The sequence below is a fragment of the Parasteatoda tepidariorum genome, chromosome 5 (genome assembly GCF_043381705.1).
Source record: "Parasteatoda tepidariorum isolate YZ-2023 chromosome 5, CAS_Ptep_4.0, whole genome shotgun sequence".
Taxonomy (NCBI): Eukaryota; Metazoa; Arthropoda; class Arachnida; order Araneae; family Theridiidae; genus Parasteatoda; species Parasteatoda tepidariorum.
The window spans coordinates 36,304,866-36,320,840 of NC_092208.1; the positions used below are offsets into that span (position 1 = coordinate 36,304,866).

At 33.6% G+C, this 15,975-nt stretch overlaps 1 protein-coding gene across 1 annotated transcript in view; it reads right to left on the reverse strand.

Moving 5' to 3' along the window:
- Positions 1-15,975, reverse strand: part of LOC107445175 (uncharacterized) — an 82,904-nt gene that overhangs the window by 12,554 nt on the left and 54,375 nt on the right. Inside the window, exons 15-18 of the mRNA XM_071181030.1 lie at positions 15,732-15,865; positions 5,835-5,962; positions 5,097-5,260; positions 2,650-2,748 (exon numbers count right to left, since the gene is read on the reverse strand). Of these exons, the coding sequence (XP_071037131.1) occupies positions 2,650-2,748; positions 5,097-5,260; positions 5,835-5,962; positions 15,732-15,865 (525 nt within the window). The remainder of the gene's footprint in view (positions 1-2,649; positions 2,749-5,096; positions 5,261-5,834; positions 5,963-15,731; positions 15,866-15,975) is intronic.

Consider the following 15,975-nt stretch of genomic DNA (forward strand, 5'->3'; position numbering starts at 1 on the left):
TATATATATATATATATATATATATATATATATAAATACATAGATATTTGTCGATCGAATAGTTCCTGAGAGTTATCAAATTTCAAAAATCAGTATTTTATATGTTTAAGTATTTTATATGTTCTGCTTACTGGTTTCGCATTTTGTCAAATGAAATAATATTCTTTAAAATGATATAAAACATTTTATACCTTATAATCAATATTTTATAAAATAATAAATATTTATTAAAAGTTCTTTTTGCTTGGAATTATGTTTGGATAAATGAATTTTACAATTGTTTGCAAAAAATTTTCTATTCCCTTATAAATTTCTCAAGATATAGCGAAATACGCAAAAATTAAAATTATCATAGTAATTTATCTTAAGGGACCCAAAATTTCGACCCAAAGTTTATTCAGGGAAAGCAATTATTTGTGTCTGATTTCGTAACTTAAAATATCGTCTACACTAAATAATTAGCATATTTGAGGTTACCCCTTCGAATCAGTAAGTTCAGTAAGTACAGTAACTAATTAATCAGAAGTCCGAACGTTACAACAAAAGTTATTAAAGGTGGCCCGTGCTCACAGTACAACGATCAGGTATGCTAGGTATCAGATTCTCGAACTTCAGATTCTGCAGACAGCAAGCATTCCTCTCCTCCTATATTCCGGCACTCATAAATGTGGTGACAGACAGGCAGAGACTCTTCGTCCAAGCATGTTGTTCCTGGATAACGCTCCGATAAATTTGGTCTAACATGGTTCCGATTGGAAAATGCAGTTCTTAGATCTGCAGCCTTGTATAATTTCACCCCAAACGAGTTATCCTGTACCACCGTAAAACTGTCGTTTAATGATGTTGTCTTGGTGGTAACGAGTACCTAGTGTTATCCATTTAAAATTCTGTCCTGAATCTGACAGCAGACTAAACCTTGACTTGTCTGAAAAATCCCACAAACCCACTGTTACTATTTCCACATAGCATGATCTCTACTCCAAGCTAAGCGCTGGCAACGACAAGTTGCCGTGGGTGGAAAAAATCTGACAGGCCTGCGAGTATATGGACTGAAGTTTGGACTCGGTGTATCTTGAAGCTCTGGTAGCCGTGTTTGCAAACAGCTGACGAAGCATTTCGAATGCTGAGCTTTGTCTGCTACTTTTGGCTGTTATTGTCAAATAATGATCTTCATTTGACAATGTATTTCAAAAACGGCATGTACTATAACGTCTACTGATATTTCCATCATAATGAAACGCTTAGCCTAGAGATAGAATGATGGGTAATTCCTCAGATACTTTCATATGAATACGCTCATACTTTTGACTGCAGATAATTCTAGCGCGTAAAAATCCTCCATGTGCGCCTTCCGCGTCATAACTATTCGGTTATGGCACCGAATGGCTTACAGATAACCTGTTAACAATTTTACTTATTTACCACCATTCTTGATACTGCCATTCCTGTCTTATACTCTCGTCATTATGACATACTGTCAGCGTCATTTGATGGTTACCTGTAATATCCTGTAATAATATTTTTGAAGATGTGCACGATAATTCTACAGCTGAAAGATTTACTTCAGAATTCAGTTTTCGTGGGATTCTGAATTATGCTTAATTTATTGATATGAGTGTAACTCAACATATTTATACACTAAAAAGTTTCCAAATTGCGAGAAATCAGTGAAACCGGTAAGGAAAGCCTCAAGAGTGAAAAAACTCTGCTTTACGTTTAGCTTCAGCTTAAGTGCTAGTTCTTCGTTTTAATGATAATTGTATATATTGTATATACGATAACCATATATAAGAACAATCCTGTAGTTAGAAGATATATAACCAGATCTTTCGTTCCATAAGCATTATATTTTTCGTTTTAGTGTCCTAGCTCCTTTAGATAAATTGACACGTCTGCTGTTTATTTCGATTTAAAATTTAATTAGGATTTCTCTTGAATGCAGCATTCATATTTTGACAATTTTCTGAGAAGGAAATCCTTTCATGTCCCAGTTGTAGGATGTTCTTCTTTGATTCATTATGTGGCAGCTTATAAGCCATGGTGGCATAAAGCAAGAAACTGGAGAAAAGTTACGTTATTCGCGTTTTTCTTAACACATCGCAATACTGATATGCTTTAAAATAATAAATATTTTTTATTTATTTCCATTTTAAAACCATAAAATGAACATAAGAAACTAAAGCATGTCGATATATGGCGGCTGATTAACCCCTACAGTAAATGGCGAAAAACATGAAAAAGTTTATATACTTCCTGCTTTTTAAGCTCATTGAGAAATTAGTAATTATTGAATTAAAAATGATACGTTAATATATGCTACTTGCTTAAACCAGAAAATAGGCATAAGGAACTAGAGTGTGACGATTGCACAATTTTCAGTGGTATTAAACGAATTTGACAGAAATTCGCAAATCTTTCAGTCTTTTTAAGTTTTAAGTATCATTAATCATTCCATTTTGAGTATTTAATAAGTCAGATTTCTTCCTTTTACATTAAGCATTTTTTCCACTCTATAGCATTTTAAAAATAACTATAACGTATAAATAGCGCTTTGAAAATAGCGCTAATCACCGATAGCGTTTTTCTTTTCTTTCTACTCTAAGATATATGGCAAGATGAGAAGAGAAAAACTCTAGCTATTCTTCTTACTTCATTATCTATCGGACCCTTGCCTCCTCTTTCCTTCCATCTAGATAAGTAATCAATGCAATTTGTGTCATATGGATATGGAAGAAGCTTCTTCACAACCTGTAAATAAGTTATCTGATTAAGAAAAGCAAAAAACCAATGTAAATTCGATAAATAGATAAATAGGATTAGAATTTCTATCTTTGGCTTCACTTTTGTCTCTCGCTGTGATGCCACAATTGGCATTACATATTTATTTCCTACCCTTTTAAAATATCTTTCATTACTTAAGCTTATTTTTATTAATAGAAGAATTATATTTAAAATAAATCAAAAACTTAATCTTTTTAAACGAACATAAAATATTTATTTCTTATCTTCTAAATCAATGTAACGGATACTTTTATTTATTTCATTACTAATGCAGACTTATAAATTCACTGTCGCCTCTAATCGAAAACAAAAATCTATTTATAACTTTTTATTCTAAATTTCCAATGGCTAAATGTTTCGGTTGCATAGTTGTAATAATTCTCATAAATTTGTTGGCGACTCGTGATCGCCAAGGTGTTCTTTTAAACCCATGTTGATATGCTAGTTGGCTTCGTTTTGGCTATGGTATATTAGGATAAATCGCCAATTTTGGATTTCCTTTCCCATACTTTCTCTGTCCGTTGAGAATAATTAGATGCACTTTTAATTTCAAATTTGTGGAGGCTGGGAGCCCTTTGGGGCCTCCCCAGTCTCAATGTCTAACGGTCAGAAATGATATTCCGGCTGTATGATATCTCAATAGAGAGTATTCTGATTTCATCCCTTTAAGGGATTTCTTATTTTTTTGATGAAGAAATGGCCATTGTCTAAATCACTAATTATGCTTAATAAAATCTAAATTTACATTCAACGATTTGTACATTATTTCCTGGAAACTTAATTGTTCAATTCATTCTGTAATGGCCCAAATGAACATTCATGTATTACACTATACGACTATTGGCTGCTACTGACGGAGAAACGAACTTCCGTCATACTCGCTATTGGTACAAAAAATTTTGTAGCATTTTAAAGCGTTTATAAACTCAATCTTATGAATCAAATCACGAAATTTAATGTAAAATGACCGAATTGTTCCAAAATGTAGCAATTTTAAAGTTTGAGAATTAAGAGTTGACGCTCCAGACCCAAGTGGCCAATCGCCAGAATGGCATAAGTCGTCGTGAGTGAACACACCGAGTCCGAACGAAGCATCTAGTGAGCGGATCCAAGACGCAAGGTCCCGAGTTACGCAAGAGGAAAGCACCGCAATTTCGTCCATGAATTGAGGAATCTTGCCCACACCAAACACTAATTCTAAGGCCACTGGGCGACATTGCCAACCCGACTGCAGCTGATGGCCAAACCCGGGTCAGCAGCAGAGTAACAACCACCAGTTATGCAGCCCTCCGGATGGAAGGCCTTTAACCAGCTTTATTAAAACCTATTACAAACTAATTTTAAAATAATTAAAAATAAATAAATAAAAAAATTTTTGATTGGAGCATCATATTGTAGAATGCCAAGATAGGCTTATAATAACAAATCGATTCCAGAAATAGTTTAGTTCTAATACGGTTTTCGTTTAATTCTTTCTATTGCTGGTTGGAATGACGGACAGGATCTTTTCAAGACACTATGGTTAATTTTCAAACGTGATCCAAACTTCTCGTTTGTTTAATAGCAGCTAACACATTTGATCTTCTCTCTGAAAGTCTTTCCATGATGTCCGGTCTCGTAACAATTGTAGCAGGTTTCATCGCTCTGACAGTCTATGGCCATGTTCTCTAAGCGATTGCATCGATATCAGCTCAGTGCTCTTGGGCACTCTCTGTTGTTACGGCTTCAACAGCCTAGGTTTACATTTGGTCTTGTAGTGATTTTCGTAAAACGCTTCGCTCGAGTGTCATAACCCAGTGTACTCCTTTTTGCGTTTTGATTGGGAAAAAAAACTCGAATTTTTCTTCTCTGAGATCTTTATTACTTTCTCTCAAGAGATAATCAAGTCTCAGTTTGGTTACGGCAAAGTCTACAAGAATGGGAAGCAACATTTACAGTTCCTGGGATTTTTTACATTTTTCAAGAAATACGTAATACTCATCAATAAATTTTAAATTTTTCAAAAGTTTGAGAGACTGACAATAAATTACAAACAAAAATTAATATTTTTGAGCACATTATGGCTGAAAAAATAAAAATTAGCTTGTAATTTGGATCGATTCCTTTGATTGCTACTTAAAATAATTGTCAAAAAAATTTCTTAAACTTAGTTTATTTTATTATATTTATAAACTTGATTCAGCTTATTGCACTATATCGTAGTATAGATAACTACCTATTAAAAGATTGCTTATTTTTTTTTCCCAGAGCGAAGAGCATATATTTATCTAGTTAATGGGATAAAAGTACGAGTTTCAAAGTTTAAATATAGTTACCTTCTTTAAATGAAAAGTATGTCGTTGTGCTTTCATAGATAAACTAAAGCCTTTCATGTGAGGATTGACAATGTGGTACGGATTGTGGAAGGATATCAACCCTTCAGGAGGATGATAAAGATATATATATTCACTTTCATCAATTGATATATTGAGAACTATAGCTGAAATAATTGAATGAAATATAATAAATAGCAAACGAGCAGAAATTTGCATATTTATTTTTAAAAACACAACTTATCTATCTGGGCAATACAAAGAGCTTAACATAAATTTTTACTTTTAATTAATATCTTTTTTCATTATCTTTGTCTTCGTTTTTTTCTTTTTTTGTTAACTTTTATTATTTCGTTTTTTTCTTGACACACTTTACCATGACACACTTTAAAGGTTTTCAGGGATTTGTTTTTAAAAAAAATTAACAGATTTCTTGCAAAGTTTTTCGATTGCTTTTTTTAAAGATTTTCTGACGAATATTTTGGCTGGGAATACAGGCTGAATGGTTTCATAATATTCTATTTAAAAGATATATTCTCTAACTTGAGATAATCTTATTTAATTTAGAATAATTTATTTTCAATTATTGACTAAGTTATTTTAGTTCTAAAAAATGAAATTGGTAATTCATAGTTAAAAGTTTTTGTTACGCTAAGTGGGAAGCAATTTTAAAATGTTTGGTAGTTTTCATAGATGATTTCAAAGTTTCACGATACGAGGGAATAAAAATTTATAATTTACTTCCGCTTGAAGTCACTACACTTGGCTTTGCATTTGGTCTTCCAAAAACAGTATTAAAAGTATAACAGCCACTCAAAAAACCATAAAAATTTTCTGTAGGAACACTTGACTTCTTGAAGTATGATAAGCTGTAAAGAAAAATTAAAATCATTGAAATTTGAAATTAAAAGCTTGTAAGCATTTAATTTCAAATTCTGTTATATATATGTTTGCAATGTGCTATAACATGTTGTTTTTATTATGCCTTGAAATGCATATAATACATTATACAATTCCAAAATATATACACAATCAAAATTTACAAAATGTCCCACTAGAAACAATTAAAAATGAAAAAAAAAATTTCTTTTATTGAATTTTTTTTAAAAATTGACTCATCCAAACATAACGTATAAAGCATTTCTCGGGTATTAAGGAAAGTTAACATTATAGTGGAGGAAGTGCCACGGTTTAGCAGTTATTTCAATGAACAGCCCCGCACCGAAGCATGTGTTTAAGTAAATAGGTTCCCTTACCATTTTGAGATTTTAGAGCCCCATTCGATTCTTATTGTCAAAAATCACTCTAGATTCCTGTTAAGGAATGACAACAACTTAATGAATGAATGACATGGTTCCGACGATTATCTGGAATTTAAGTTAATAACTGTCTGATTCACTGTCATTCGTCTGTCTGATCTCCTAACTTTACCCTTTAGCTGTGGGAGAACAATTGCAACTCAGCTCATTGTAGACCTCGCCAAAACTTCAGCTGTCAAGATAAGGGTAATTGCTTTCAGGTGCGTCCCATTGTCCCCCCTAGTATGAGCTTAGCTTAATATTCTCTTGGCATGGTATTGCTATTTTCGCTTGGAGTTTTACTTATAACGAGGTTACTATTTTGCCTGGTATGAAGAGTTCGCAACTTGATTCCTGTTTGAGAGTCATTTCAAAAATAAGATGCAACTTCTGCAAAAATTGGATAGGTTTTCATAGGAACTGTTCAAGTACTTGTTGTCTAGTATGCCATCACGCTTCGAGAAAATCGTACCCCGAATTCGACTCATTATACACTTTAGTAATGGAAGAACAAATGCAATTTTTCAGTCCTGTTTGGGAGTCATTTCGAAGCTAATTTGCTGTGAAAATGGGATATTCACAGAAACTACTCAAGTACTTGTTAACTACTATATCATCAAGCTTTCAGAGAATCTTACTCCGAGTTAAAATTACTATTACTGAGGTATCAAAAAGTAGATTTTAAAACAACCCTGCACAATGAGACTTACTGAGGCTCAACAGTGACATGGGCTGACCTAATTACAACTTGCACTTCGCACGTTTTACCCATTTTAAGGCCGGCGCTTCAATCACTCCTTCTAAATTCTGTCTCACAGGCGCCGCTGCACCTGTTTATCGTCTCCTTTGATCGACACGGCGTTTTCAACATTGTTTCAATTGTTAGTTGTCACTCACTTCTTCTCTCACCTTTCCAATAATAAAATTCTGCTGATAAAAAATAAGTAGGGCGAAAACAAGTTTATTCAGAACTTCAATTTTCTGGAAGAAACAAGCTCAAGTATACTGAGATATTTCATCCGCACTTAGACCATGTAATAAATATTCTTTCTTGAAATTCACCCTACCCCCTGCTTTTTTTTCGCCCCAGTGACAGCAAAAATGGCCTTTCACCACAATATTTTTCTTCTCATGCCGGGCATGAAAGAAACATTCTGTGGTGAAATTCCATAAATATTTCATACAAAAATAATTTCATAGAGAGGCGCAAGTTTACCACTACTTTGCTGTTTTTTTTTAATTAAATACTAACGAATTCCGCTGGGCCTCCGATAATAACGATTTAATTCTTGTTCAACAACGAACAAACGGTGTTTTATCGCTTTACTTGATTTATCCTGCCTACGGAAACGACGACTATTTTGTTGGCTTCTCTTAACGTCCTTATCATCCAAATCATCTTTCCTGCCTCGAGATGAGAAGGTAAAAGAAATCACTGACTAAACCAAAATTAACAAAATTCACTTCTGTGAAAATTTGTAGTGGACTCATGTTTTTTTTTTTTTTTTTGGTTCTAAAATATTCTGTATAATTTTTAAAAAAAATTACTGGAATAATTCTTTAATAAAAACTTGAGTTGTTGCTGAATAACGTCGATGAATTACCATTTCGATCAATATGGCAAAAACATAATATGAAATGTATGTATCTAAGTATTCCTTTCACTAAAATGTGCCTTAACTAATATAACATAATTTAGTCAATGATAAATTTCCAATAAATTTCCATCAACCGCAATCCTTATTTATTGACTACTAAAATTAATTTAATTAATAATTTATATAATAATTTATTACCCCTTCACTTCACATTTTTTATGGCACACATTTGAATAGTAAATACAGTATGCAAAAAAAAGAGAATATTTTTTGAATACTACATATGAGGTTACGATATCAGACACAGAAGCATATTTCAGCTAATTAAACATAAATTTTTCCCCCGATATTTGATCCTCAAAATATCGGGGACATCCGCAATTTGACAAATAGGGAGCACACATCTAATCAGAATCAAGGTAGAAAGTTTAAACTCCTTAATGTAAATCTTACATATTGCGTACTTCGCAATATCTCCCAAACTAAAGAAGCAAATCAAAAAAAATTTTGCACGCAATTAGAAAACTTGCTTATCCAAAGATTATATCATGTGAAATTTATAACTGTTAATAAATTTAATGTGAGAAATGTTTTCAAAAATTTAAGCTAAGAGAATTTAAATAATAAAATTTAAAATTTTAAAATAATCCGTCCTGACAAATCTAGAGCTGTTAAAGTGTTAAAATACGATATCCTTGAGAATGGTAATAGAAGTGTTTGAATGGTTATAGAAGAAGAATTTTAACTAACATTGAAAATATCAAACTTTCAATTGTTCTTCCATCTAAACTGTTGAGGCCATCAAAGCGTGTGTTTTCCGTATTTGAAGGGTCAATATTCATCGAAAAAAGTATATTTATATAAATAAAGTACGTTTTTTTTAATCTAATTCTGAGGATAAAAGTATTATGCTCAGAAATCAGCATATCTAAGGATAGGCAATCAAATTGAGACCTTTTTTTGGTTTTTGACATAATAGCTCTGACCAGGGCAGGATCACCCCTATGAAATTTTATCGGCGGAATCGGTCAGATGCTTGTTTTTACCCCATTTAGTTACCTTCAATGTTTTCAAATCTTTTTCGGTTTCATCAAACCATCTAAGTGAAGATCTACCCCATTTTCTAATGCCACTTTGCTTGTTGAGCTTTTTGAGGGTTGCAATCCTCTGATCGAAATAATTGACTAAGATTTTCCTTATTCGGTTCAATTTGATGACGTTTACAATTTGTTATTGCTTACATTGATTTTAAATTTATTGATCTTGAAGAATTCGACTGATAATATTTTTCCTGGACAGCGACGAAAGTTTCGCGTGGTTCCTTTAAAAATAATATTGGAAAATGCAGTGGGATTAAATAATTGCATTGGTAAGACAAACTTGATTGCAACTTGCGATATTCTAAAGGGTTATTAGGAAATTTATTTGTATCGTGAAAGTAGATATTTTAAATCGCTTAAAACGCATCGTGCGCAATATAGATGGAAGATAATGCCGTTGGGATTAATGAATGCATCCCCTACATTTCAACACGCGATGAATATGGCATTTTATGAATATAGGTAATTTTGCACAGTGTGTGAATCAGCAGCATTTTCAGATAATTGGAATACTCATTTAAGTAATTTAATACAAGTCTTAATTATTAGTCGGATTAGCTACGTTAAGTTTTATAGTAAATTAAAAAAGAAATCAATTTTGTAAAGGGTGAAGTATCTAATTTGAGACACATACTAAGTTCAGAATAACGTCTAGCAGATCCAGAAAATGTCAACGAAGTCATTGGTGAGGGAATGTGCAGCTTCAGTTAGTCCAAGGACCGGATGACCAGTAGATAGAAGTCTGTCTTGGCTCCTTCGCCTACTGATATTTAGCTGGGTATAATGGAATGGCCTTCATTCCTTGGGTGGCCCTACCAGAAGTAAACTCCCGACGTACTTCACCCATTCCGCCCAGGGTCACTCTCCCTCCACGATGAGGCAAACAGTAGGACTTGAGGAGGGTGCCCGACTGTAACACTGTTGACAGACGTACCCGGACTGTTCTATCAAGGCTTGCTAGTGGTCACATCAAGTACTTCACTTTCAACGAGGGCAGGAAAACCTTCGTCACCTGCACCAAGTGCCAAATTCATCAGGCTTCTCCTTAGCACCTCTTGGATTGCATGGGACTCTGTAAGGAGGATCTCTATAGCAATCCTCTCCTAGTCTTCGACTTCCTTTCAGTCAACGAACTCGTGGATCTTGTCTAACTCCGTCAGACAGAGAGGATACGCAACAACAGCAACAAAAAAATGTCAGGGAAATTAAAGGCTTAAATCAATCTGAAACCAAAACACAATTGTGTCGTTTATTAGACTTATCGATAATATATTCAAAATTTTGATAATATAGCATCTTATCGAGGTAACAAACGACAGTGTGAGGGAGCACTTGAATGGATTTATTGTATAAAATGCCATTATTTCTAAACTTTGATGATTTTTTCTAATATAATATTAAAAATAAAGCATGTCAAAAGCCTCTACCTGGCTTTGGGTAACACATTTTGTATTTTTATATTACATTTACAATACGCTTGAAAGAGATGATTTGGTTAGGGATTTTAAATTCTCTTTTTGCTTCATATGATATCCCATATGTTGTGATGTGACATTCCATCCTTGTTTTGTGGTATAATGCCTTGAAATCAATAAAAGGGTGATAAAAAATTGAGCGTCAGTACTTTAAAATACGCTGATTTGAACCAAAGTTATCTTTTTGATTTTTTTTTTCGAATTCTTTGCTATAAATAAATATTTTGATGAAAGTATGTCGTGAAATGTCCATTAATTTTATAGAAATTTGACATAAGGGGTAAATTTTCATATTTCTGCAATTCTTTCTTCTTTCTTGATATTCTCTCTCAGGTAAAAATGAATGCGCCTTTTGGGGATCGCAAATTAATATTTAAGCAATTCAAAAAGTAAAAGGCGATAGCATTCCCGCTACATTGGACAAAAAAGAAAAATTAACTTTTCATGATTTTATTTCATGATTATATCCTTTGGTTCTCTGGCCAGAAAAATTTCATGGTACAGCATGTGTTTTTTAACTAAAATATGGATTTCTTACGGATAAATTGTTGAAAATAGAGAACTTGTAAATATTTTTACCGATTTTTGCTTACCACACAGCCGAAAATCTACGTTTAGCTAGACAAGACGTTTAGCTACGTTTAGCTATTACAAGAAAAAGAGGATTTTTCATTGATATTGGAACCATTGCGTACTAGGTGACGATTTTTTTTGATCTAGGATAGTTCTTCCATCAAATGCCATCTGAAGTTTCAACGCTCAAGATAGATTAAGAAGCAAGACATTCCAGAATTCACTAGAAGCTTTCTGACTTTTCTTCTTCAAAAATGGTACAAAATTAACGATTTTGAGTTTTGATATATAAATCAATCAGTCTTTTTTTCATCCAAAGGGCAAAAAAAGTTTCACAGTTGTGGTGCACTATTATTGGTCAAGGTTTGTAAAGATATTTCTTTATCCTAACCTATTGAGTAATATCTAACCTCCAATACAGTTCCTAACTGTATTTTGTAACTGTGATATCAAAAAATAAAGTCACTTGCTTTTATTCATTTTAGTTTTCTCATAGCCGATCGGCCTGTGTTGGGGGCAGGGAACTGACCTTGCATCAGAAGGGTCCTGGGTTCGAATCACGGGCAAGGCATGGATGTTTCTTTCTCTCTGTGTGTGTTCTAGGTCCTTTCTCCTTTGTGTGTGAATGTGATCCGCCCTATAAACGGGTTGTGGTTGTGTGAATGGCGTGGCAGAAGTCGAATTCCTGGCCATAGATGGCGCCACTGAAAAACAGGAACAATCGCACACCCACTGCCTAAACAGGCAAACGACAAAATAAAGTTTTCTCATAAGGATTCTTTTTAACATTTAAAGTCTTCCTATTACTCATTTCAAAAAATTTAAATGCATTATCATAACTGAAGATATAAAAGAAAGAATGGCATATGTACATTTTTCACAAAAATGTTGGTTAGATTGCCATCAGCCGTGGCATTTTGAGGATTACTAAGTTTTGATGAATCAATAGCATGGGGAATCGGTCCCACTCCTAGAGTTATTACACAGTGAAGATGTCTGCAAAAATTATTTCTTCTCAGGATAAGCTTTGATGGAAACCGTTCTTCTTTCTTGATCTTTAAACATCAGTCACTTGTTCCTAAATTACTGTCAGATTTTAAAAAAGAATTTTTAATATAAGTACAAAGAATGTTAAATATAGCATGCGAATATTTTACTTGCTTCATGCGAAAAATAATAAGAAAGTATTATATTTTATAAGTCTCTTGACATTTTCATGATTAATGAGAAAATCTTAGTTTAGATGTATTTACTGTACCTTTCTATAAGTTGCATGAATCCATATTCTTTATGTACAAGTAAAATCTTGTAAATATTTAGAGTATAGGTTAATGATTTGAAAAGGTTAATCAACTTAAGAAATATTATTTAGTCACAAGTGTTACTTTCTAAAATTTCAGTTTATTTTTATAATTTAGTTTTTATTTTATCTTTAATAACCGTTCTAAAGAATTGTTTAAAATAATTAATGGGATACTCAAAGAAAGAAGGTGTGACGAACATAACTATATTTGGAATAAATCTAAGTAAAATAACAGCAACAAAAGATTTTTTAATTAGCATTTAAAAACAATAAACCGAACAATTAGAAAAATAAATGGGCCCTTTAGCGGCCGAAATGCAGAAAGAGGACAAATATATAGATATTTTAATAGAGGAAAAACCAACCTAACGCACCGGTTTTAACCTCATAAGTTTCTAACTGTAACTAAATACTTGATACGAATTAAGTAAAGCAAATTAATGCTCTTTAAGCACTAAAAATGTTCATTATACACAACTTAAAATAATTATGTAAAAACGCTAAAATAGACGTGTTAGAACATCTGCGGGCATTTCAGTTTCAGGGTATTGTTTAATAATGGTGACATATCTTTGAAGAACGAATGCCCTTTTTTGGAGTCGTTAAAATTGCTGTCTTTTTTGGATAGAAATGGTAGAAGGTTGTGGTCCCTATAGAACTCTAATGGTGAACCAAAACCCCAAACTTCAAATTTTTCAGACTCCTGTATCTCTCTTTTGTAGACCATGCTTCCTAACTCGCACTTAATTTCTGTCTTGAATATGCAGTAAAGTGCATTTTTTCGGGCACTTTATGTGACAAACTTGTAGCCACAGCAATCTGGGAGGCATCGGCATGAATACTGATAGGTAAGTTACTCATTATTGTGTATAGAAGAGGAGCTTCAACCAAAGCTCTTTTTAGTTGAAGAAAAGTCACATCGTATTCTTGAACTCAAGGAATATTATTTGAGACTCTTATCTTTGTCAGTTCAATTAATGGAAACACAAGCTCTGACTAACAAGTAGTCACAATAATAGTTGCGCAAACGATGAACACTTCCCTGCTATTTTTAGTTTAGAGAAGTGGTAAATTCTCAATAACACTGATTTTCTCTGGATCAGGCCGGTGTAGACCTGAAACTACTTTATGACCCAAATATTTAATTCAAATCTTAGCGAAGAAGCACTTTTTGAAGTTCACAATAAAGTTGAGTATTTGTAGCTTCGATAAAAGGATTCTCAAATGAATCGCGTGTTCGTTCCAATTTCCCAAAACTATGACAGTATCATCGAAGAGGACACGTGAAAAAACTCCGTACTGAGATAAGACTCTTTTTACTGTTTTCTGAAAGGTTGCTGATGCATTTTTAAGCCAAAACTCATGTTATAGTATTATGCCACTTGTCAATACTAGAAAGCCTATTTTAAGGCAGAGGGATGTGCTGCTTGATTTCCACTGGAGCCATTTATGGTTTAAAAATTGAACTTCTGCCAAACACATATGTCACAGCTCGTTTTACAGGAAGGACACGTTCACACATGAAATATCCACACGCAGGTAGTAATTTTGTTTTAAAACAGATCACGATCAATCTCCGATGCAGTACCCCCAGAGGTATTGATTTGTTATTGGGAACTTGACTTTATAACCCCGACCGATTTAGCATGCATCAGTCACCATTTTGTATACAAGGAGTATAACTTGTATAACAGCTGGCGGGGATCGAGCTCATCACCTCATCTAATTTGGCAAAACGCACTACCAACCGGGAGATTCCAGCCTGAGGAGTTTTAAAAGATGCTGTTTGGCCTTTGCTGTTTGGATCCATATTTGCTGCATAATAACTCTGCAATAGGTCTGCAGTATTTATTATAGTTATCCATGGAATTGATTAATTTTGCTGCTACTACCATCGAGAAATCGCTTGAAACAGTCACCGCATTTAGAGCTCTATAATCAACACGTAGCCACAGGCCACCATCATTCGTATTTACACACTATAGGATACGCAATCTCAGCTTTACTTTCTTGGGGGAGACGCTGTTGTAACAGTTCCTCTATTTGCTCGTCCACTTTTCATTCTAACGCCTCTGGAATCCTGTATGAATGGATAGAATGTTGCTGAGCTATCATTCCAGGAGGAGACCATCTTGCGTATATCTTGTTATTGGAATCCGGAATCTTTTCAAACCCAAGATGCGGAATCAATTTCAATGATTTTTTGTCAAACATGGATTTTTGCTGCTACTAGTTAAATATTTTCAGAGTTAAGTTGAAATTTTATTTTCATCTCTTCCAAGTAGTCTACAGCCTAATTAATTGACATTAGTGGAAGAAAAGATGAAGGTATGAATCTATTAGAAATATTTATTTATTTTGAATGGCATAATGCTGAATAATTGGAGTGGTCTTACATGGGTTGCAATACAAGCATGCAATATTTAAATTGGCACCATAGGTAACAAAGGAAATTTTAATAATACTGCTAATACCAAGATTAAAATTTTCGTTTTTTCGTGCATGATTATCTCTGTCATCAAGGAGAAACGAAAAAAAAAAACGAACATGGAAAGCTTAAACAAAGCTAATACATAAAAAACCCAGAGAAATAAGAAGATCCTAGAAAAGGAATTTGAAAGAAAATTATCGTATCACTATAGCCAGTCTCAACTAGGCATTCCAAAATGGACAGGACAATTTTAAACAAGTGCGACCAGGTGGCCGAGTGGTTAACGTGTGCCAGAGCCATTGCCGCGGGTTCGAAACCTGCTCAGGGCATGGATGTTTCTTTCTCTCTCTGTGTTCTATGTCCTTTCTTCTTTGTGTGAATGTGACCCTCCCTATAAACGGGTTTGTGGTTATGTGACGTGGGCGACGCTGCTCCACTGCCGTGGCTTCGCCACAGGTGCCCACTGGGTAACGAGAAGAGAGTAGCAGTTCTGGCATTTCTGTGGCCAATGGGACAAACCCCGAGTGCCCGCCATTTAAAAAAAATTGAAACAAGCAATGTTTCTTGTTTTATAAAAAATTATTGTTAATATCTGAAAATAAGTTTCAATAGTGAGTTTTATTACTTTTTTATATTGCATGTAAACTAAATGCTGCTGGAGATTGAGGATCACTCAAAAGTCCTTTCGATAAAAATTTATAAACTTCAGGAAGAAACGAGATTCAAATAGGTGCACCGGTTCTCAAATTTTTAAATTACGAACAACTATGCACACACACAAATTTCCAATTTTAGAAGTGAAGATATATGAAAAGATACTAGTTTCGTGTTTTGTTGTTACAGCACCACATAAAACTTACTCACAATCCTCGGGATGTTTTCCACGCTCCACGAAAGAACAGCTACTTAATACCTTATTTAAATCTTGAACATACTCTAGGCGTTCATCGGGTAGAAATCTAGCTATATCTGCATAGCCAAAAAAAGGTAGAACCTATATAAAATAAATGATTTTCAGTATTGAATGAAATATAACCCAGGTTTAATGTATGAACTGGAAAGACGATATATATATATATATATATATATATATATATATATATA